Source organism: Heterocephalus glaber, unplaced genomic scaffold (assembly GCF_053883595.1).
Source record: "Heterocephalus glaber isolate CG9 unplaced genomic scaffold, H.glaber_assembly_v1.0 deba00000678, whole genome shotgun sequence".
Taxonomy (NCBI): domain Eukaryota; kingdom Metazoa; phylum Chordata; class Mammalia; order Rodentia; family Bathyergidae; genus Heterocephalus; species Heterocephalus glaber.
In genome coordinates this window covers 4532416-4555874 of record NW_028258157.1, presented here as the reverse complement: position 1 = coordinate 4555874, position 23459 = coordinate 4532416, and the positions used below count along the sequence as shown (strand labels likewise).

At 51.4% G+C, this 23459-nt stretch overlaps 2 protein-coding genes across 8 annotated transcripts in view; one reads left to right on the top strand and one right to left on the bottom strand.

Moving 5' to 3' along the window:
• The first annotated feature begins 1077 nt into the window (after positions 1-1077).
• Tmem243 (transmembrane protein 243) overlaps positions 1078-23459 on the top strand; it is a 46481-nt gene continuing 24099 nt past the window's right edge. Inside the window, exons 1-5 of one of the 5 annotated variants that reach the window (XM_013070359.3) lie at positions 1095-1272; positions 9900-9975; positions 12146-12196; positions 13261-13365; positions 14501-15089. In XM_013070359.3, the coding sequence (XP_012925813.2) occupies positions 1195-1272; positions 9900-9975; positions 12146-12196; positions 13261-13365; positions 14501-14610 (420 nt within the window). In that variant the 5' untranslated portion in view covers positions 1095-1194 and the 3' untranslated portion in view covers positions 14611-15089. Of the gene's footprint in view, positions 1273-9899; positions 9976-12145; positions 12197-13260; positions 13366-14500; positions 15090-15719; positions 21637-23459 lie in introns of those variants that run through there. The other 4 variants (XM_087206769.1, XM_087206768.1, XM_004839785.4 and 1 more) reach the window with 4 other exon arrangements.
• Dmtf1 (cyclin D binding myb like transcription factor 1) overlaps positions 14909-23459 on the bottom strand; it is a 33243-nt gene continuing 24692 nt past the window's right edge. For 2 of the 3 annotated variants that reach the window (XM_004839789.4, XM_021254013.2), the window contains exons 11-16: positions 21889-22098; positions 19579-19664; positions 17726-17881; positions 16987-17355; positions 16428-16575; positions 14909-16209 (exon numbers count right to left, since the gene is read on the bottom strand). In XM_004839789.4, the coding sequence (XP_004839846.1) occupies positions 16100-16209; positions 16428-16575; positions 16987-17355; positions 17726-17881; positions 19579-19664; positions 21889-22098 (1079 nt within the window). In that variant the 3' untranslated portion in view covers positions 14909-16099. The remainder of the gene's footprint in view (positions 16210-16427; positions 16576-16986; positions 17356-17725; positions 17882-19578; positions 19665-21888; positions 22099-23459) is intronic. The other variant, XM_021254014.2, reaches the window with a different exon arrangement.

Genomic DNA, 23459 nt, shown 5'->3' with positions numbered 1-23459 from the left:
GGGAGCTGCTGTCCGGAGGAGAGGAGAGGCGGGACGTGGGGGGGCGCCCCTCGGTCGGAGGCCTTCCGCCCACGCGCGACCGAGCGCCCGGCGTCCGCGCTGAACGGACTCAGAACTTGGGGTGGGGAAGCTGCTCGCGGGCGGCTGTGACCGAGCTTCCACGCCGGCCTCAGGGCTGACCCGCGAGTCGCGACCCTGCGGGAGACCGCAGGTCCTGTGTTGGGCGAGAGGCGGAACGCCGAGCCGGGGCTCTGTGGGGAGGCCGAGGCAGGCGGGCGCAGTCTGCTGTGAGGCGGGCCGAGCGAGGACGCGCGGGCGTGGGGCGGCCTCGCGGGTCCACACAGAGCTGGGCCGCCGGGGGCAAGGCTGGGTACCCACCTGCGAGAGCTGAACTTCCCTTTCAGCTGGAAAAAACGCTCTCCAGTGTTTAAATTGCCAGCAGCGGCCGGCGTGGTGGTGCACCCGGTAACCCAGCGCTCCGGGGAGCGGGGGCAGGAGGATGGGCAGTTCGGCCTCTTGGTGGGACCCTGTCTCAGAGATAAAAAGTAAAAAGGCTCGGGGTTATCGCCGCGGGTCGATCCCAGTGCGGGACGGATCACTGCCCCGACTCGTGGCTGCCTGCGTTTCACCCGCGCACCGATCCTCGCCCTGGCGTGGGCTGCGCACGCCCAGAGCCCGGGCTTGAAAGCACTTTTCCCGCTCAGTCCTCGGGAGCGAGCGCCGCACGGCCCCGACTGCGCGCCCTGAGCTTGTAGAAGCGAGAAGCCTCCTCAGGAGCAGAGGCGCCCGCCCGTGTGGACCCCGCCTCGGGACGCTCCCGGGTGGCCGTGCCCCGTGGGGCCGCGTTCCCAGCCGCCCCGCCTGCTGCTCCACGGCGGGGCGCCGCGCTGCAGGGCCGGGGCTGTCACCCTGCAGGCTGTGGAGAGCACCCGCGCGGGGGCGCGCAGGGGGGGCGTGGCCACGAGCGGTCAGGGGCGGGGCTCGGGACCATTGTGGGCGAGCTGTGGGCGGGCGGGGGCCTCGAGAGCTGAGTGGGCGGGGCGTGGGCGGGCGGGGCCTCGAGAGCCTTGTGGGCGGGGCCGGCGCGCGGAGGACCTTGGCTGCGAGTGCGCGGCGGGATTGCGGCCACGGCGGCGGATGGGGCTTGTGCGGTGACGCGGCCGGGACCGCGAGGAGGCCCGAGCGCGGCCCGGCATGGAGGGCTTCTCGGCGCGGACCTACGGCACGAGCGCGCCGGACCACAGGCCGCTGTTCGGGGAGACCTCGGCGCGGGTGAGCGGGCTGGACCGGGCCGGGCCTGCGCGGGTCCGGGTCCGTTACGAGGGGGCCCGCGGGCCTGGCGGGCGGTCCCGGCTGGGCCCTGAGGCGCCGTTCCGGCCGGCGGACCGAGGAAGTTGGTCCGCGTCCCACCCGGCCCGTGGCCCAGGGGGGAGGCGGGGCGCCCACTCCGGCTTCCCCACCGGGGCCCCTGCGACCGGACGCGGTAACCCTGCATCCAGCCCCGAGTCCGGACCCCCAGCACCAGCAGACCCGAGCGGCGCCGGGACCCGGGCCCCTCCGGCCGGCGATCCACTCGGAACTCTGCCCAGAACTTTGCGAACCCACATGGGTCCCTGCCTTTGCACGCCTGTCAGTTCAAATGCGCAGTACCTAGGCGGCCTCGGGCATGCCGGTAGCGGGCTCTGCTACTCAGGAAGAAGTGGAGTGCATACCGTATATATTATATAACCCCAGGTCTTTCCGGATTATGCCCGGTTCCGCGCTCTGAGAGGCTGGCAGGTCACTGGGCTTGGAGAAATTCCATAGATGGGGAAGGAAAGGGACCCCGGGCACAGGAGTGGGGTCCCAGTGGGCAGGGAGAGTGACGCTTACAGGGCTGGGGCTCTCGGGGACCCCGAGACACCCGCAGTGGCCCGAGGGCGTGGGTGTCCGCAGCTTGCTCCTTCTGATGCCCGGAAACTCGACACAGTAGCCCTGGACCTGGAAGCCTGTGGGAGTGAACGTCTGTGGAGTAAACAGAAAGGGAGTTCCCGTCACAGTGCAGACTCCGAGCTTTTAAAAGTTGTATTTGCTTTACATCGGCAGCTCTAAGTTTTAGGCGCAGCCCCTGACTTTGGGGCAGAGGGCACCGCAGCCCTGAGAGCAGAGGAATTCGAGAGCAGCGTCTCCTCGCGTTATTCCTGTTGGAGAGCTGAGCGAACGGCGCCGGCGGGAGGGTACTTTTGGGGTCACAGCCCGGTTCTCTGGTGACATTTCCCCAGCGCTCTGTGAGTGGGCATCGGGTTAAAGAGTAACTGATTTCCGCGCCTGGGCCAACGCTTCTCGGAAATCGCTTCCCCGCCCTCTCGGGAAGTGGGCTGAGGGTTTTGCTGCGGCCCTGTGCCAAGGGCGGCCTAGTGGCGGAGGTGCGGTTCGCCCTCCGGCCCTGTGGTCCCGTATGTGGGGACTCCCGCTCCAGCGTGAGCTCGGGTCAGTGACACAGACTGAGGAAACCGTCTAGGGACTTGCGACAAAAAGGTGCGGCATTCGTCCCTGGCAGGAAACCTCTCCGGTCCCTTGGTGCTGTTGGGATGAAGTCGGGGTCCCGGTCGGGGTGCCCGGTGCTCTCCTGCTGGTGAGACCATTTCCCAGTTCGGGGCACTCCCCAGGTGGAACACTTCTTTCAGATGAAAAACAAATATAGTATTAAAACCAAGATAATAAGAAATATTTGAAGTTTCTAAGCCCAGGCTGTTAGCATTTTCTAAACTAGCATTACCTGATAGAAGTATAATAGGAGCTGTATATGTAACTTAGAGTTTTTTAGTAGCCTTGGTGAAACACAAAGAAACGGCTGAAATTAATTCTAGTAGCTTCATTAAACTGCATGCATTTGTCATAGGACTGTAACATTTCAATATGAGGTTGAGATATCTTTACTTTTTTGGTGCAAGCCTTTGCACAGCATGGTGCCCACTGTAGTTTGCATCAGCCGCGCTTGGGTCTCCGTAGGCCTGGGGCTGGTGCTGAGCGCCGCTGCCCACAGTGCCCTGTGCAGCTGAGTGGGGTGGGGATGGCGACAGGTGCCTGAGGAGGCTTTGCTGTGCTGTGCGGCTTCTCCAGGCCGCCACGTGGGCAGCTGCTTCGCTTCACTGTGGCTGCCTTGGTAGGGTGTGAGTGCTGCTTCCCCCTCGCTGGTGTCCGTCCCTGGAGCTCGGGCTGCACAGCTCCTCCAGAAGCCTCTGGGGAAATGTGGCTTGGGCCGGCCCTGCTCCTCCACCCTCTCCAGTGGGGCTCCCACCCGGAGGTGTCTCTCCACACCCTGTCCCCACAGCTTCGGCTGCGGGCGTCTCCCACACCTGTGTGAGGAGGGCATCGAGTTCTCAGAGCTGTGAGTTGGCCTTGCGCTGTTGCTCATCTGAATCACTTTCTGCAGGAAGGGGACGCAGGTGCCGTGAGGTGGGGCCCCGCGGAGACCGGTTTCTAGCCCTCCTGCTCTGCTCGTGCCCGTGGCCCACAGAGTAAGTGGCCACGCACCCGGGCCGCGTGTGGTGGCTCCTGTCCTGTCGTTCCTTTTGGGCTGTGAGTGTGAGGAGTGACTGCGCACCTGCATGTGGCTGGAGTGTTCCAGCAGACAGGGAGAAGGCAGGAAGGTGGATGGGCCAGCGCGGGCCTCGAGTCAGAGCTGTCCCGCGCCCTGCCGTGGTAGTAAGCAAGCAAACAGCAGTGGTGAGAAGCTAGGTCCCTTCGTGCCCTGCGGCCCTGGTCCGTGCCGCTCAGTCAGGAACAGCTGTGGCCCCCAGAGCAGGCCTCAGGCTCAGGACCCTCTGACCCAGCGCTTGCCTCCTTGAGGTCGGCGCGTGGCCCCGGCTGGGGTGGGGGGGTGGGGCTCTCCTCCTCCTCAGCCCGCCGGCCACGTCTGGGGTCCTACGCTGGAGAAGTGGGTCCGCAGGTTCCAGGACTTCCTCTCCTCCAGCCTGTGCACAGGGCTGGCTGCGGCTGCGGCTGCGGCTGCGCAGGTGTGGGCTGAGCCTGCCCGTGCAGCTCCAGCTCCTCCCTGCGCTGTGCTCTTCGCCAGAGCCTCCCATCCCGCCCAGGCCGGCCCCTGTCCACGCTCCTGCCTGCAGCCCCGGCGTGTGGCCCGTGTGGCCCAGCGGAGGAGCAGTGTCATCCTGTGGGCCCTGCTGGTCTGTGATGTTTATGTACGTCAGGCTTAAGGGAAGCGAGGATTTAGCATCCCCAAAGCTAGCCTGCATTTTCGGGACCTTCTGAAGCCGCGGAGGCTCAGCTAGGGTTTGGAAGCCCAGGTGTCCTGGCTGTCAAAACAGGAAGCTGTGTCTGAAGTGAGCGCTCATGCAGTTAAAGCTGTCCCCGCCTCTCCTTCCTGTGAGCTGGGTGCAGCCTGGAGGGCAGCACCGAGTGCGCGGGGGAACTGCAGGGGCCTGGCCCTCAGAAGCTGGCAGCCTAGGACGGTTGATGTTTGCCACTCTGTGGGCCTTGGCTGGTCCACTGGCTTGAGTCGCTTTTCCTTATGGCCAGTCTCCAGGCGGTGTCTAGACACAGTGGCCACTGGACGAAGTACCGACAGATGCAGTGTAGAAGGAAAAAGGGCTATTTTGGCTCCTGGTGGCAGAGGCAGGAGCATCACGGCGGAGGGAAACTGCCCACCTCAGGGTGGCCGCGGCCCAGGCAGATGGCAGCCAGAGAAACACCCTGCAGGGCTCCCTGCCAGTGGTGGCCTCCTCATCCTGGGCCAAGCCAGCCTCATAGTGCGCTGTGCACTCACTGTGGGGGAATCCACTGGCATGTGACCCAGTCGCCTTTCCAGGGCCCCGCCTTGGGCTGGGGACGTAGCTCAGTGCCTGCCCTTTCAGCTCTGTGGAGCCTAATATGTCGCTGTTGGAGTTCCCACAGGTGTGGTGGAAACAGGACGAGACGAACTCCCTATTAGCTACTGGGTACCAGTCAGTAAAAACCCTGCCCCGTTGTAGGGGCTTCGTGTATGTCTTATCTCTTACCCCTGACCCTAACCCTGCATGTCAGTTCACCGCACAAACATGGAAACAAGGCCTGAAAATGGAGTGAAGCCAGGCATGGTGGCGCACACCTGCAGAGGCTGAGTTCTACCTGGGCAACTTGCCAAGACCCTGTCTGGAAATTAAAACTATGGGGGCGGGGTTTAGCTTAGTGCCACCTGCTTGCCTGGCAAACGCAAGGTCTTGGGTTCAACCCCCAGTACCAAAAAAGAAATGCAGCTCCGACTGCTCAGGGTCAGCATGCTTGCTTGGGCCCTGGGGCATGGGCTGACTCCCCTCGCCACTGTGCTCCGCCTTCCACACACACTGCATTTCAGGTCTGTGCGTAGTCAGATGAGTCTGGGAGAAGGATATGCACGCTCACAACCCAGAGAGAAACGCTTCAGAATGTGGGCCTGTGCGGGAGGACGGATGGCTCTGGCAGAGAAGAGGGGTGCTTGCAGTGGAGGGGCTTCGGGGTGCGCCCTGCTCCCGCACTGTAGGGGACAGGGGAAGGGGACGTTACCAGAACCTCTGCAGTGAGTCCTAGTCTCCTGCAAGCCACGGCAGCACACGGCGAATTACAGGAAAGGTAGAAAAATGAGACTGAGAAGAAGCTGAGCTTTGGGTCTGATCAGTGCTGCTCTGGGCGGCAAAGACAAAGCCCCCAGCTTACCACACCTTTTATTCACTACTTGGGGAAAGAGATATAACAAGTGAAATGCAGAGTTCAGTACTTCACATTGGGATAAACAAGGTGTAAAAAGACTGGGGGCAGCGGAAATCTAAGAACAATGAGGAACTATGCAGATGAAGATTTGGTTCCTCCCAGGAACTATGCAGATGAAGATTTGGTTCCTCCCTGGCGTCTCCCGCAGGTGTGGTCTTGTCCTGGAGATTACAGCCTCCGGGGATCACTGAGGTCTCAGTTGTGACCAGCAGCGGCCAAAATGCAATTATGTCTGGAATGTCCTAGCTGGGCTGTAAGCCGGAGAACTAGGCCTACTCAAAGGATTTTCCCCTAGAATTATGTAGCATTGCTCCCAACATCGCACCGTCCCCGGGGTACTGTCTCTCGGGAGCCTCGAGCTGCTGTCGTTCCCATGGCAGAGCTCACTGTGCCCTGTGCCAGCTGGTGAGGCGAGGGACCTCACTTTCCACGCTCTGGCTGTTGTCCCTGGTTGCCTCTGAGGAAGGGCCTTGCGAGGGAAGGAACCACGTTAACCCCATGGCAGGGCCTGGGTTCCTCACAGGGTTCGAGTCCCCTTGGTGTGGGTATCTGCAGAGGACTTGTCTTCAGCTCCTCACCTGGCCAGGCCTAGAGCTTCTGGGGCCTGGAGGCTCCCTGCCGACATGCAGGAACAAAAGCAGCCACTTGTAAGAACCAGCCTGTAGCTTATGGAATCAGAAACCGTAAGTTTGAGAAATGCAAAGCTTTGGAGGCAGAATTGTAGGATGTGCCCGAGGGTCTCAGCCAGGAGCCCTTTGGGCCTTCAGTTTTCTGTTTCTGTCCCCTTTGGGAGGGAAGTAGCGGCGGTGTTCAGGAGACGGAAGTGGAGCACTGAATGTGCCCTGGGCCAGCCTGTGGGGCCCCGGTGTGGGGCCAGCTGGCTCTGCGGGCAGCTGTCAGTGGCTCTGGCTCTCCACTGGGCTCCGGTTTCCATGCTGGGTTCACCTGTGGCTGGCGGGTGGGAGTGCACTAGAGCAGAGCCGGTCGGTGATGGCATGCTTCTCCATTCCCTACAGAAGTGAAGGCCTAGCTCTGCACCCATCCAGGACACTGAGCCTGTGCTCAGAGACGCTGATGGCTTCGTCAGGAGCTTTAGGGTCCCAGATGGATGGGTGGTGCAGAGCAGGTTGGGGCGGAGAGGCAGGAGGAAAGCAGGGGCACCTGGCACCCAGACGCTAAGCAGTTGAGGTGCCTGGGGAGGGAGGCGCGGGCACGAGGCTGCCGGGCGGGCACACACACCTAACACAGGGCCCATGGCGGACGTGGCTCTCAGGCTGGCCCTGCTCGCTCGACCTCCCAGCCTCCCCTCCAGGAAGCTTAATCACACCACGGGGAGCCCTCCGTCTCCCTCTGTGTGGGAGAGGACATGCTCATGCCTTGTCTGGCCCGGGCTTTGCTCCTCCTGGGAGTGCTGAGGGGCCCTGCTGAGGGACCAGTCCCTCTGCCGGACCTCAGAGCTGCGGTGCCTGGAAGTCACTGCCTGGTGCTGCCCTAGTGACAGCCTTGAGCTCAGGGGAGGAAGACCTGGCCCTCAGGCTTCCCGTGGCTCACGGTTGGTATCTCCTCCGAAGCAGCAGCCTTGTCTGGGAGGCAGCTGGACGATGCTGGGTCTCCGCCTGGCCAGAGCAGGACCCGTGGGTTACAGGACCAGGTGGTGGCTTCGGCAGTGCCGTTGCTGCCTGTGCTACAGCAGCAAGACCATGCCCTGCGGTGACAGGCTGTGCTAGTGAGGGACACTCTAAGGAAAATTGGGCCGCCTGCTTCAGGATTCTTTTGTGTAACCAACATCCTTAGAGTGCGACAGAGCCTAGTGTAGGAAGGAAAATGAGACTCTTCCCACTGGGGGCTGCTGGTCCTCGTGGAGGATACGAGGTGGTGTGGCAAGTGTCAGGTCTGGGTGAGGTGACCTCTAAGGGCTCTGGCCCAGGAGTAGCTCACCTTGAGGGCAGGTGCCTGAATGGGGTCCAGAAAGGGTTTCTGCTGGAGGCGATGCTTGTGCTGAGCTCTGAAGGAGTGACAGTCACCCCCACCCGCTTCCCAAAGCACTCTCAGGAATTATGACCTTACATCTTCAGCTTCTCTTATGGGCCAACATAAGAAATGACTGTATTTTCCATTTATACAGACTCGTGCAACACAGTCTTTTCAAAGCCAGGAGAAAGTTCCCTCATCTAGTGATCCAGCATGATTATTGTTGTTACTGAAGACTTACAATCCCATCGTGTATCCCACTGGGCTCTCAGGAATCTTAGCCCCATGTCCCCCTTTGTACCGGAGAGGTCTAGAGTCACACATAGTAGCGAGTCCTGCAGTTCCAGCTTGTCTAGGCACTTACCAGGCATTTCGCTGTAACTTGCTGTTTCAGGTGCAGGAGTGAGACTAGCCCAAATTTCTATTCTTTTCTACAAATTCCCAGATAGAAGATTTGTTCTAACTATAGATTTAGCAGCCTTGGCACACAGTTGTCTGTTCTTGAGAACTTTCTCCATTTTATTGAAAGAAAGTACTTTATGGCTTTTCTTTGGCACATCTGAATTGCACATCTGAATCACCACTGCTGGGCTTTGGGGCCACTGTTAAATAAACTAAGAGTTGAACAGGAGTAATGCAGTACCACAACAATCGGTCTGATAACCAGTGTGGTTACCGAGGGACTGGCTGCTGGGGAGGACGTTAATTAAGCGTGGGTGTGCTGGACAAAGGGATGAGCCCATGTACTGGGCAGGACAGTGCTGCATAGCATGAGATTCTGTCATGCTGCTCAGAATAGCGTGCAATTTAAAACTTAAGAATTGCTTATGGGGGGATTTCCCATCTAATAATTTGGGCCACTGTTGACCACAGGTAAATGAAACCACTGAAACAAAACCAGACCAGAAGGATTACTGTACTAAATTCAGTTTAAATCAGAACATTCCTCGAGGGTGTGTGTGTGTGTGTGTGTGTGTGTGTGTGTGTGTGTGTGTGTAGGGTGTAGGGTGGTACTGGGGATTGAATCCAGGGGGTTCTGAGCTATATCACCATACCTTTTGCTTTGTTCATTTTTTATTATGAGACAGGCTGCATGCAGATTGCCAAGATAGTCCCTGAACTTTGATCCTTCCGCCCTAGCCCCACGAGTAGCTACGATTCCAGGTGTGCACCAGCATGCTGGGCTCCTTGTAAATTCTCTTTGTACATTCTCCAAAACTTCAGAAATTTCACCTTTTCATTGTTGCTTAAGTGGACGAGGTTTATTATATTTAGCACAAGGCCTTCAAATCCATTTTGGAAACTGTCATAGACACAGCGATTTGTTAGCATTCTAAATGCTATAGAGCTGGGTTGTCCTTGAGAGCTGGCTTTGGATATTTGGGATGCGACTGCATGTTTCCTCACGCTCATTACTGCCTGAGCTTCTGAGTTCGGGGTTCTCTGTCTTGTATCAGGATACTGGCCAGTGGCTGACCCGGCAAGATGGGGCTTCCCTGCTTTTCAGGCATTAGAGGAGGAATTCTTTTCTAGCCCCAGTGCAGACTGAAGCTGGTGATTCAGACCTGTAAATTGTTAGAACAGGAAAGTACTAGGTGTCATTTAGCCCAGTCTTCTCATTTGACAGACTCATTTGGGTTAAAGAACCAGTTCCAGGTCACATGGCTGGCCAGTGGCAGAATGAGGTAACCTTGATCTCCTGACTAATTTCAAGGTCCATAGTATCAGTGTGAGAGCTCTTAGACCTTTCAAACTGCTCACGCCACTTGCATTTGCACCGAGTATTGGATAGGAGTCTTTTACCATTCCCTGGCTGGATGGCTGTGGCAAATCCGGGGGTTTCACTGAACCCAGTTACCCAGCAGTAAATGGAGATGATACATTTCTTATTTGTGCCACAGGTAACCATTCACACATATTAGCATATATTAGCACAAACGAGCGCCTGTGACCTTTCCCTCCTTCCTCATTTCAGGGAGACAGCGATAAGATTCCTTTGGACTCGATAAGATTCCTTTGGACTCGGGGAGATCTTGCCTTGTGCCCTTTGCCCGCGCCCTCCCTCTCAGCTCTTGGAACGTGCCCACACCAGCTGTTTCCGTTTGCCCACCCCTTTGGTAACAGCAATACTCCGTTCTTCCCTGGGTCTTTGTGGGGCTCCTCTTTGCGAACCACCCCTCTTCTCCTCCTTCCCTGATCTGCAGGTCTTCCTTCGCTCTCCCACACTTCACTGCTCTGTGATCTGGAGTCATGGTTATGTCTACACTGGACGACCCCAAGGTGAGCTCTTTACACTACCGAGAAACACTTCTGCCATATCTGGAATAGTTTGTCTCAATGTGGGGCCCTAGAGGAACCCACTGCATTAGAATAACTTAACCTAAAGGGCCGGGGACTTAGCTTAGTGGTGCCACCGCCTGCCTTGCAAGCACAAGGTCCTGAGTTCGATCCCTGGTACCAAAAAAAAGAGAATAACTTAACCTAGAAGGCAGGCAGGCAAGTTTAAAGCTTATGTATTTTTATCAGAATGATTATGCTTCTGTTGTCAGTAATTTGGAAAAAGCCACCTGTGTGTAAATCTTTATTCGTAATAGGCTCTAAAATAGGCTTTTTGAGATGTCATCTTCATCTATACCAGCAGTAGCTTCTGGATTGCTCTTCCTGAAAGGAGTTCAAGTGGGATTTTCTCTGTGGAGGTGAGCAGGCCAGACGCTGGCTCTCTCTCATTACTTTCTGGTGTATGAGACCTTGGCCGAGTTCTCAGTCTCCCAGAGCCGTTTTGCCAGCTGTAAAAGTCATTGCTATTCCATCTCAGCGTGTTTGAGAAGAGGATGTGGAAGCGTGGGCATAGTTACTGTTGTTTCACTGTTACTTTTCTGGGTGCTCTGATCCTGCTGGACAGCTGGCCATGTCGTTTGGAAGTCAGTGGCGCCCTTTGGGCTAGCTCACCCGAACCTCTCACTGGTTCTGCTGTGGCGGAGCTGCTGTGCGGTGTGCACCTTCGTAAACTTGTGCACGTCCTCGGAGCTGAGGGTCAAGCAGGAATTCTTCCATCTCAGAATGCATTAGAGTGTAGTTGAGCCTTTTTCACAAGGCAGAAGCAATGGGAAATCTTGTGGATATTATCTTTACATGCACATTTTATGTTACATTCTCATCTGTCTGCATTTATTTGTCTCGAGTGGAAATTGTAACAAGGATTGCTGAATTGTCCTTGGGTCTTTAACAGAGGGTTCTGATTTCAGATTGCTGTGTGCTGTGGTGCTGGTAAGATCTTTTTGTACTGTGGGTGTAGTTAAGAGTTGTTTGCTTTGTCCTTAACCTTTGCGTTCCAGTGGCTGTGGTCTGGAGGGTTGGATTTCCTTGGTTTCATCAGCATCCCCAGGACTTGGTTTTTCTGTACTCTTCCCGCTTGGTGGGACTCAGGGTCTTTGGGTTCTTATGTGAAAAGCAAATAATTTGGGAATGAGGGTTCCCTTGCTCCACCCTCCCACCCTGAGGTTCTGTTTACTGGCTGCTCACATTCCACGTCCTGCCCTTCACCAACAAAACAGTCGGTAAGGACTGCTGGTTCACTGGACTGTTTTGAGTTCATGGAAATGAGACTAAATGGTATCCTCAGTGGCCTTAACCATGTGCTCCCAATCCAGTCTTTAAAAACCGTACCTTATTCCGCGGTTTCGGAACTAGCTTTTGTTAACCCATTATTAACCTTAGAGATCCCTGGTTTAGAGCTCCTTCTAACTTGCTTTATGGGTTTTGGCAAATGATTTAACCACACTGGGCCTACATTTACCTTAGCCTGTAAAATTAGGATTGGATCAGAAGCTTTGCAGACAGTCTGGGAATTGGTTAGGGTGCAGGATGAAAAGAACAGTAGGTAGAACAATAGGCCTCTCGATCAAACCTTTCCAGTTGAAGGCTCTTGCTGTTGAGTGAATTGGAAAATCGCTGGCTAGGCAGTCTCAGAGACCGCATCAGCCTTGGCACCCTGAGGTCCTTTCTTTGTGGGACAAGGTCTCCCTGCTGCGTAGCCCAGGCTGCCCATCTCAGCCTCACGAGCGTCGCTCCCCGGCCAGTTGTGGTCCCTTTGCATAGGTGCCTTTTTTAGATTAGACAAGGACACTGTATCTCTACTGGAGGCCCAAATGCATCATAGTACTCTGTCATCCAGGCTGGTGTCGAGTCTGTACTGGTTCTGACCAGCCCTCCTCACTGCAGGGTGAATCACCTGTCCCTGCAGAAAACCTTCCCTCATCGGCCTGGTGGTCTAAGAGCCTGCTCCTGTTTCCGACTCTGCACCCCTCCGAGTCTGCACTGCGGGAGCTCAGAGGAGCGCAGCATGGCTTGTTCCCTTTGTTCTCCCCCATCCAGTGCCCAGCACTGTGTCACCCCAAGGTGCCGAGTCCCAGCCGCACAGCTCACAATCACAAACTCCTTTCTCTTTCAGGACCGAATCATCAATTTGGTTGTTGGCGGCTTCACATGCTTATTGATTCTAGTAAGTAGCTTTAATTTTGTACCTCACTTAAGCTCCTAACTACAGCTTTGGAAATTTTATTATAGTGCTCAGAAAAAGTCATAATGTTTTGATCTTATAACACTGCAGTTGGCAGCTGAAACAGCTGTTTTGATTCCCGCTCCAGTTTCCCAGTTGAATATGTGTAAGTCAGGCAACTAAGTTGCCATGTTTGCCTGCCCTAGTAAATCTGTAAAAACGTTAGTGGTTACCATCAGTCCCTTCTATGATAACCTACTGTAACTCTCCTTTTCTGTTAACACTTTACCTTTTGGGGTCACCTTTTAGGAGGTTTGATCAGTGTATAGTAACTTTTCATACTTTTAATATGGCTGAGTGCTATCACAATATAAACACAGCTATATTTTCCCCAGCCTGGTGAGGACATTTTCATTAATTTTGTTAAGAGAATGAATTTTAGTGGGGGTTTTTCCCCATTACTTCTTGTTTTTTGGGTTTTTTGGGGGGTACCAGAGGTCGAACTCAGGACCTTGCACTTGTGAGGCAGGTGCTGGAACTACTGAGCTAAATCCCTGGCCCTCCATTACTTCTTAATAAAAAGAACAGGCATGGTGCTACATGTGGTAGAAACAGAGATGGGTATTACAAATCCATCTTTCAGTATTTTTTTTTTTTTGGTACTGGGGATCAAACTCAGGATCTTGCACTTGCTGGGCAGCTGCGGTGCCACTGAGCTACATCTCTGGCCCTTTCGGTTTTTTTCATAAACTTAATAACCAAAGCCAACTATGATTACATTTGCTTTTGGTAAGAGTAGGATGGTCAGCCCTCTTTCAGTAGTTAGCAACCCTAGGAATGACATTTATGTGACTGCTAACGTTTTGTCTCCTTTCATGTGAGGGAGAGGCTGGGAAAGAAGGAAGCATTGTAGAAATAAACACATTTGCAAACGCTCTGTTACCGAACGCACACGTGGGGTTGATATGATTCTATAATATGAAGCATTCTGTGGCATTGCCTTGCCTAGCTCAAGCTGGCCCTGTCCTGCAGCTCCTTAGGGCCTGACGTCTTCTCTCTCCATACAGGTGACGCTGATCAGTGCTTTTGTTTTCCCTCACCTACCTCCCAAACCACTGAATGTATTTTTCGCTGTCTGCATCTCTCTGAGCAGTGCTACAGCCTGCATACTTGTGAGTACTATTAGAATTCCGACAGTGCACTCAAGGGCCTCAGGAGGCGGTGCCCTGGCAGAGGGTCCCAGCCTGGGTCTACGTAAAGGGACTCCCACACCCTCTGTTCCCCAACTGCACACGGTTTTTCAGTTTCCTTCTTTTCCCCTAACTCCCAAAAGCTGTAAGTCTAAAGAAGAATTTTGTTTCTTTGATAGCTAAAAAGTGAAAGGGTGAAAAGACTTTAAGGGCCAAAACGGAAATACTTTGCTTATCAAATTCATTCCAGGGCATGTGCCCAGAGCCTGACAGAAGCTCTTAAGGGAAAAGATAGCACCAAGTCCTGTATATTTTACTTTATGTGCTTACCTCCCCAAGTGGAGGTAACTTACCACAATTTCCTGGGAAACTTAAAGTGGCAGTTGTACTCTGGTCACAAGAATTTTACCAATTTCTTTCCCATTTTACCAGGCCAGGAAAGAAACAGATGGTGGTGGCTTCTGACTGTTTAGTCACTGAATAACTGGTTGTTTTATCACCTTCAAAAGGCAGAATCAAAACCGCAACCCCTTAAAAACAACTGTTTTGAATCACATGGGGCTTAAATCATAGTAGTGATGTATTCATTCAGGTTAAAACTGAACTGATTGTTTTACACTCCCATAACCTGAAAGGGCCCACGCCACTCTGGGGAAGTCTGCCTGTCACAGCCTACCCCAGACCCGAGTGACCAACACTCAGCTACTTGAATCTGAGTATGTACGGTATGATGCAAGCTAGCTTGTACTGCCAGTCTGAACTGAGGAAAAGAGTTTAAACGTGTCCTCCCTCTGTGAACTGTATGTAGAACCTGGAAGAGTTACACATTTACCCCGATACACTGAGATATATTCCCAGATGGCTTGCCAAATAGTTAGAACGTAGAGGAAAGTAAACTGAGGTGGTAGGGTAAGTATGACCTTGGGGTGTGGAGTCTCAAGCATAAGAATTATAAAAAATGAGAATTCTGGCTGTACTGAATGAAGGCATGAAGATGGATGGATATGATGACTGTCTCATCTGCAGAAATACTGAAGAATTAATGCAAAAAGAATTAGTCGTTTTAACAGTTGGCCCAGGGACTATTACTTAAAATTTAATTTGATTCTTCTTTTAGATCTACTGGTATCGACAAGGAGACTTAGAACCGAAATTTCGAAGTCTAATTTACTATATCTTATTTTCAATCATCATGCTGTGTATATGTGCGAACCTGTACTTCCATGACGTGGGGAGGTGAGGCTGTGGAGAAGGAACCCTGCGCAGGGCTGGTGAGAACTCTCGAGGGCAGCAGGAGAGACTGCCGGGTGGGCGCGGACCCGTCTTCCAGAATCTGACACATGAGCTCATGTTTACTGTACAGCTGAACTCCCTCTTGGACGGAGATGTATCATAGATCTTTGCTTTTTCTTTAAGGAGCTGATGTTGCACTAAAACATTTCAACCCTTAAAGCTCAAACAGCACAAGTAATTTTCACTTTTGAAATTAAAAATATTTTACAAATTGCATGGCAAAGGCTTAAACTCTTGCATTCTAAAACAAATATTCTTTTATTTCTGTTAAACTGAATATACAATTATTGTTCCCTAGGCAACCAACTTTTGCTTATAACTACAATTTCACATTAACAAAACACAGACGGTGAAAAGACAACTTTGATTGTGAAGATCTAATTACAATAATAAATAAAATAATTTATACAAGGTTTTTTTGTGACTTTTCTATAGGGGCCATATTCATTAAAGCCCTAAGAGGCTGCTTTTGGCTTAACCCTTCTCTAGTAATAGGAATGACTCTTGATTTCTTTCCTTTTGTTACAGAAGCAAATTTTGTTCTTTAAAACTGCCTGAGAGGGAGAAGTTATATTTTACCCCGACCAACTAATGCACTGAGTGAACGGGAAACTCAATCCCCCTTCAGCTGTGTTCTAGGTCATTTACACGGCAAACATGTCATAGAGGGTCGTGGTATCAGGGACAGGCAACATCACTGCTTTTTCCACTTGGCTGGTTTCCTTCAGTGTATGTGCCGCCGAAACCAGCACGGTTTACTTTTTTTTCAAAGTGCTAAGTCTGTAAACTAAAGACAGTGGTCTCTGTAGGGGGTGAAGACTGCTTAGCTGCTGGAAGGTTCTGTCACTGCCCTCACCCATATTCCCTCAGGAGGTCATGAAGACCTGCAGTGAGGCTCCAAGACTTAATGGCTTCCTCTTCGCCCTGCCTCACTGGCTCCCACGGCCAGCAATGGGTTAACAAGTAACTGCCACATAATCACCTCCCAGGTCTTGCTGTCCACTGGGTAAGTCTCAAACTAATCCTACCTAATCTTTTTGAAGAAGGTCATGGATAAGCTCCAGGCTGTGCTGATACGATGTCCCTGAAATGTACCCAGGCCTGCTCAAGACCGAGAGTGCCACGTCTGATCTGTGGAGACAAGCGCTTAGCTTTGGTGACAGAAGGCTCCCTCCTGACAGGTAACACTAAACATGGGATCCGCACTCCACTCAACCACACAGGTCTCGTACACCGGACCTCAGATGGACACGCAGAAGAGGTAAAAGTCGTAGCAGCAACAATGTGCACGGCTAAGCATGGCAGCTCTTGAGAAGCCAGAGGAATGGTAGAGTGAGCCTCCTGGTGGCTGCCCCTGCTTCTTTGGAGATACTGTAATTAACAGTGCGACTTCTTTGCCAAACTGCCTGTTTCTAAGAATCATCTAGTGACAGTGCACCAAGTCCTCCACATCCTTTGAGTCTTCTGAAACAGGACTGCCCAAAGATGATCCAATGATGTTCGACTCTTCCTGATGGTGCTGCAGTATGGGATCTGGAAGAGCGGAGTTTCAGGTTAGTCTTCAGGGTGTAGTGAGAGCACAGACGTGTTCACTGACTCATCCCAAGCATTTAAATAGTCTACCAAAGGCTAAGATTTAACTCACGAGTCTGTTGTTGGAGCAAGAAAAGACTGAAACAACTGAACTCAAGGACTGCCTGATTTTCCCCGTCAGATTTATCGGTCACATGATTCAAGCTGTATTACAGTACCTGTTAGTGTTGTCAAAGGCAAGACAGACTCGGTATCTATAACATCAGACGCCTGGATAAAGCCATGTGATGGAGGAACGATAAGTATTGTGTCATCATCAATGGTTGTTTGATCAACTTGTTCTACTATGGTGGGAGACTCTATATCCTAAGTAATATTTAAAAAGAGAAGAAAAATAACTTAGAGATGAATCCAGGTGTAGGTCACCTGTAAGTAGAGGAAGTGACTGAACTGGGTCCCGTGGAAGCCTAAGACCCCTGGCACCCCACACTCGGGAGTGGCTTCCACGGTGCTGCGGGAGAGGGCAGAGGTCGAGCGAGGAGCTGTGCTAAGACCACAGTTTTCTTACTCCCCTGACCGCCACAAGAGATCCCTGGCCATTCCCTTCTGCCAGCAACACCACTGCTGGGTCACGGACACTGGCCCAGCACAGATGGGGCTCTGTACTGGGAATCTAAAGCAAGGAAGAAACTGGAGAACTCCCCAGAGTATGTCTAGGACCCTTCCAGACTGCAGCTGGCTTCGAAGCTCCTGGCGATTCTGTAAGGTACAACTTACCTCAGCAACATAAGCACCGGTCAGGTCAGAGGGGGACCCTTCTTGCTTAAGATCGGAGTCCGAGATCTCCTCTTCCGTTCTGACCATAACACTGTTCATCAGTTCTGTGCTATTTTGGTCACTGAATCTGGACACATGAGCATCATTGTATGATGGTGCTAGAGTTATCCTAGGCTGATGAATCTCATCTGGGAAAGTGTCTGCTTCCAGTGCATCAGGGAAACCAGAGGACTGTATATCGCTGTCCACTGTGAGCTCCGCCTGGGACATGGAGGAAGTGAGGTCTTCTGTAGCAACGGTCTGGATGATGACTCTGGGTGTGTGGCACTGCACCGTGACGCTGTCACTTGTGTTCAGCAGATGTTCTGGCTGTAAAGCATCAAAGAAAACCATCTGGCAAAACGAGGACGTACTACTAGAGTCATTCAACAGATGACATCTGCAGGTGATGCCCACCCCTCTCCCTCTCCTGGAACTACAATGTTTTCATCATGTTTTTCCTAGAACTCCTGTTCATGAGTACTGGGCTCCTGTCTCCTAAATTCCCTCCTCTAATGTGTGTCCCTCCCGGGCTCAGAGATACACCCCAGTGAAGGGAGAAAGGTGATGCCACGGTGACAATGGTGGCAGAAGAACTGTTTAGATGCCAGAACTGCCTGACAGTCTTGGTGCTGGAATTTTGTCCAGCTAACCCTAGTCTGCAACTGGTACTCAGAAATCAAGTGGAACTGCAACATACGGATAAAGCATGAACAATGATCTGTTCGGGAGAGGCAGGAGCAGCGGCTGTCAGGGTTACCGAGGGGCTGGCGGCCAGAGTCAGAGGAAGCCCTTGGCTGGAGCTCGTCTGAAGCAGGTAGGTGCCAGGCGTGCCGGTGGGCTGCAGATGGAAAGACTGAGGAACAGGACACAGTGAGGCTTCAGTGCAGATAACGGACGGCAGCTAAGGTCACCCCTGCCCCCGAACATGGACCCACTTGGACTTCGGGCACAAACAGCACTGAAGTGAAGGGTGGACTACTCACTGCTCGCCTGTCTCGGGAATGCTCAGCCTGGAGGTGGAACAGGAGAACCACCTGTCCTGCCCTTCGCAGTCATGCCTCCCACTGCCTGGTCTCAGCGCCCTGTCTGTTTCAGGGTGCCCCACACATGAGGAACTACTCCCCACAGTGCAGCCGCCTAGCCTGAGGATCCCTCTTTAATCCTGTCGACAGCCAGAAGAACTGGCCATCTCCCAGTTTAAAAAAAGAGCTTTGTTTTGGAAGAGGCACAACAGCAGTGTTTACTCACTTGAACACATTTTCTTATAGTATAATTTCAGAAAATATTTTTGTATTAAGGGAAAATTTATCAAACTAGCAATTAGCACTGTTCTGCTGAAGGAATGTGATGCTTATCTGAAAAGCTGGTTTACGTATATTTATCTTCTGAGATTTTAAAGCATGACAAAATTATTCATGAATAAACTTTTCATACTGTAAGCTTTTATAGAATTCAAATTGGGTTCACACCAGCAACTGAGAGAATATCTACTTAAGTTAGGACCGGGGGGGTTCACATTCTAAGCCTGATTTTTTACTCTTCTTTCATCTTTGAAATCTCCTGTATACTGAATCCCCAAACATAGATTTTCTTATTTCTTCCATGGGGATAATAACCACCTCGCATGGAAAGGCTTGCAGGATTACCAATGATCATGAAAGTGCCTATCACTCGGTCAGGACTCAAATTTCTTTGCACTTTCCATAAAAGTGAAAGCTAGTCATTTTCCTGAAGGTCACAGCATGCTTAATCACATGCACTAAGGCCTTTCTGTGGATGCCTCTTATGCATTGTGAGGTACGGGTGTGCTCCACTTAGGGTATCTCAGTATGCTGAGGTTGCAGGCGTGAGGCTGAGGCACTACTGTCCTCCCCATTCCCAGCACATGGGAGTGCACACAGGTGCTCCTGGACTTGTCCAAGCTGTGTGGCGGAGCCCAGGGACAGCTGCAGTTGATGACAAGGCCCTTCACGTCACGGCGACGCGGCCCCATGAGTGTGACCACACTGCAACCTCCAGAAAGGCCGAAGTTCCATGTTCAGCCTTTGCTACGTGTCTTTCTGCGGACAGGTTTTCTCATTCCTCTTAGATATACCCGGGATAAGAAATGGTAGATTGTTTGGTAGGTCTGTTTAAGCTTTTTTAGGAATTATAAGACTTTCCCAAAGTGGTTAGCCCAGCAGGGTGGAGACGTTACAGTTCTGTGTCCTCAGTGGCTGGACAGTGTTTTCTGAGTCAGTCCTGCTGAGCAGCACATGACAGACAGTACACGGCCTTCTCTGATACCCCATGCCGACTCAGGCTCAGGACAAACCCACTCATGCAGGCTGCCCGTCGGCACTGCTGTATTCACACAGGATGAACAGACTGGTTTACATACAGAGGTGGAAAAAGCAGAATTAAAAGGATAATAAAAGTGGAAGTTGGATTTATGTCTGGCCTGAAATTTTTAATTTCATCTGCTTATATGATAAGATTTTTAAAAATTATAATACTAACCCATCTCATGCATAAAAATGGCCAGTATCTATTATATGAAGTATTACTCACTGGAAGAATCTCAAATGTTTGTAGTGTTCCACTGTTTAGTGTTAGTGTTTCCGAATCAACAGGAGCAGCAGGGACATCTCCTGAAGCTGCAGTAAGAACAAGGACAATAAAACGGTTGGGAAAGCTTCCGGTGTACTGATCTGTTGTGAAGGCAATTTCATACTGAGGAATCTGCATGCAAACCTGAAGTCACTGAAATTTCTTATAAGAAATCTAGGGGATTTATCTGGGAGGTGGCATGTCGATCTTAGAGAAGTGCATACAGAACTGGCCACAGTTGGCCAGTTCCACCCACTGCCAGTTTACACAACCATGCCCAGTCATTTATTTTTCCTGTGGCTGCTTTCACACTATGGACTTCAGGACCTGTGGAAGATACCATAAAGCTCTCAATGTCTAAGATGCTATTGGGGCCTTTATAGAAAAGGTTTATCAACCTGTACTATGTGTAACAGTGCCTTCAGTTGTTAAGAAATAAAGAGGAGCACATCAAAGCTAACTGGGAAAGAGGAAGGAAACTGGCAAAGCATTCTTCTTGACTCTGGTAAACAACACAGATATGGGGAGTGGTGATGCTATGATGCTACACCAGGTCCTACCTCTCAAGACACTGCTTCCTGGAAATGGAAACCTGGGCCAACTCACGTTCAGACTGCACCTCTTGCAACTCCCTCACCTAGCTGTTCTGGTGATCAACAGTGCTTTAAAAACAAACGTTAAGAAGCTAGGATTTCAGAAGCCCATGTTCAGGGGACTGAAAGCACTGCAGAGAACAGACAGTACACCCTTCAGAGGTGTCCACCAAGACCCAGCCTGACCACTGTCTGCCCAGGGTCACTCAGGGCTGGAAATGGTGAGAACACGAGTGACCCATGGGTGTTTTCGGCCACAGGTCAGTTTGTGCAGCCCTGCCTCTAGCGTAAAAGAGGAAGTAAGCTCTTGGTCAGAACGCTAAGAATAACGGGTGGGTTACCAAACTCTTTACTGTACTCACACGTCTTTCTGGGAGAAATTGTTTCACACATTTGTCCATTTGAAAACGACGGTATGAATGAATGTGGGGTACCACTTTTAGGATGTTGCTGCCCAACAGGTACTGTCAACCCCGGGGAAACTAAGGCTTCCACACACAATCAATTTACAGCTCACAGCAGCTCACATATTTATCTGGACCATACCTTCAGTTGCTCTGTAATTCTCAACTATTAGAAAACAAAAACAAACCAAGAGGGGCCAAGGGAAGCAAATTCTTCATGCTTTATTACACTGGAAGATGGATAGAGCAAATAGCCAAACCCAAAGTAGGGCTTGAAGAACTATGATTAGTTTAAATATCTCTACGGTCATTTGTCTATTTATTTGCTGGGTGCTGATTTCCCAACTCAGCTCGAGCCCAGACCTCCCTAGGGTGAGCAGCCACCCAGTAGTCTAAACCGGGGCACAGGGTGCTCTGGGAGTGTGTTGTGACCCCTGGAAACACCATGGGCATTGTGTGGGTGAGTTTAGGGACCTCGAGCAGCCTGCAACGTGAAAGGCGGCTCTGCAAAGATCCATCTCTGAGGATGTCAGCACCTGCTCAGCTGAGAACAGTGCCTGGTGCCCTGTGGGCAACGGCTCCTCCACGCCAGGAGCACTGTAGACCCTCTCCCAAGCGAGTGCCGCTGGCTCACAGAGTGCTGCTCCCATTCCTTCTGCCACTGCCATCCAACGATGATGGGCAGAGGCCAACTTGGCTGAGAGTGAAGAGCCCCTCCCTGTGGCAACTGCTCCCATAATCTTATTAAAAGCCAAACTGTCAGAGGCTGAGGACAACAGGGGATATGAAACCCACATCTCTATATACAGTAAGTCCCCAGCTCATGAACGAGTTCTATTCCTGGAGAACTGTTTGTAAGTCGGATTCGTTCGTAAGGCGCCAAAGTGAGTCATACAGTAGTACATCTGTGAAAGTCTGCAACTCGAATGTTCGTAAGTCGGGGACTTACTGTACTGCCACAAATCCATCCCCAATCTGTGTCTTCTGCTGAAATTTCATTAAATAATGTGCCACCTTGTCAATGGTTTCTTTGGTCCACCGACTATTTTCAGGCAGTTTGCAATGAATCATTAATCTTAATTTCTACTGAATGATTTTCACTCCATCCTTAATTGTAAAACTGGGAAAGATGTTTCAGAATGGTTACGGTGGCCAGGGCTGTAAGTCCTTCCTAGCACATGTTCATCCTTTGCAAATACTGAGGTGAACTTTACTCCTGCGCTCGGCTCTAGCAGACGAAAGGGTCAGAGCTGTCACCCGAGCCCCACACTTACAGACGTGGGTGATCTGGACTGGGATCTGCAACGCGGCCATGGGGCTGGGGGGCACGGCTGTGCTCTCTTCCAAGCGGGCCACTCGGATCTGAACGTGCTGAACACCGGAGCTGGAATTGCTGTTGGCAACTCCGGGGCCTGCCTTATTCTCCAGCAGCGCTGGGTGGTTTTTCTGGCTCTCATGTAACTGTTTCAGACCTTTTATTAAGACTGCAGGGAGACGGGGAGACAAAAAGAACACTGACTCTCTGACACCACCGTGAAGCAACAGGGAGGTGGAGGGGGGCAGGCAGCGTGAGGAGGGCAAGGTGCCGGGAGTAACATTGCATGCTGGAGGTGCGGATTGATCAAGCAACAGTAAAATCATTAAAAGCACAACCTGTCCTGAATGCTGGGAAACATTAGCCATCACAATAGATCTAAAAAATTCTTTTCTGGCAGGGTTGGGGTCTTGCTACATTGCCCGGGCTGGTTTTGAACGCGAAGGGTCAAGGGATCCTCCAGCCCCGAGTCACTGAAGCTAATGGCAAAATTGTTTTCCCATTTTGTGGGCTATTTCTTCGCTTTGTTGGCTCTTTCTTTTGCTGTGCAGAAGCTTTCTAATCTGATATAATCTCATCTGATTCTTGCTGTTATTTCTTGTGAAATTGGAGTTCCATTCAGAAAGTCCTTGCCTACGCCTATGACTTCAAAAGGTTAAGCACTTCTGCTTTAACATTTAGATCTTTGATCCATTTTGATCCCTTCTGATTTCAGTTTAGTACATGGTGAGAGATACGGGCCTAGCTTCAAGGCTCTGCATGTGCACAGTCACTGTTCCCAGCAGCATTTGCTACAGTCTATCCTTTGTCCAGCGTATGCTTTTGGCCTCTGTCAAAGATTCGGTGGCTGAATGTGTCTGGGGTTGTTTCTGTGTCCTCTATTCTGTCCCACTGATCCACGCATCAGGTTTTATGCCAATGCCATTCTGTTTTTATCATCATAGCTTTGTAGTATTAACTGAAGTCAGGTACTGTGATGCCTTCTGCTTTGCTCTTGTCGCCCAGGATTGCTTTTGCTATTCTGGACTTTTTTCTTGTTCCATATGAATTTTAGGATTGTTTTCTCTAGTTCTGTGAGGAATGCTATTGGTATCTTGATTGGGATTGCATTAAATCTGTGTATTGGTTTTGGAAATATGAGCATTTTGACAATATTGGTTCTGCCTATTGAGGAACAGGGGATACCTTTCTATTTTCTGATGTCCTCTTTGATGTCCTTTTCTAGAGTACTGTATAGTTTTTCCTGTAAAGGGCTTTCACTTCCTTGGTTAATTACTAAATATTTAAATTTTCTTGATGCCGTTGTGAATGGAATCAATTTCCTATTTCTTGGCGAGTTTATAATTGTTGTACAGGAACACTTGATTTTTGTGTGTTGGTTTTGATTCCTGCCACACTACAGAATTTGCTATTAATTCTAGGAGTCTTTTGGTGGAACTTTTTGGGTCTTCTATGTAAAGGATCATGTCTACAAATAATAATTTGACTCCTCCCTTTCCTGTACATATCCCTTTTATCTTTTTCTCTTGC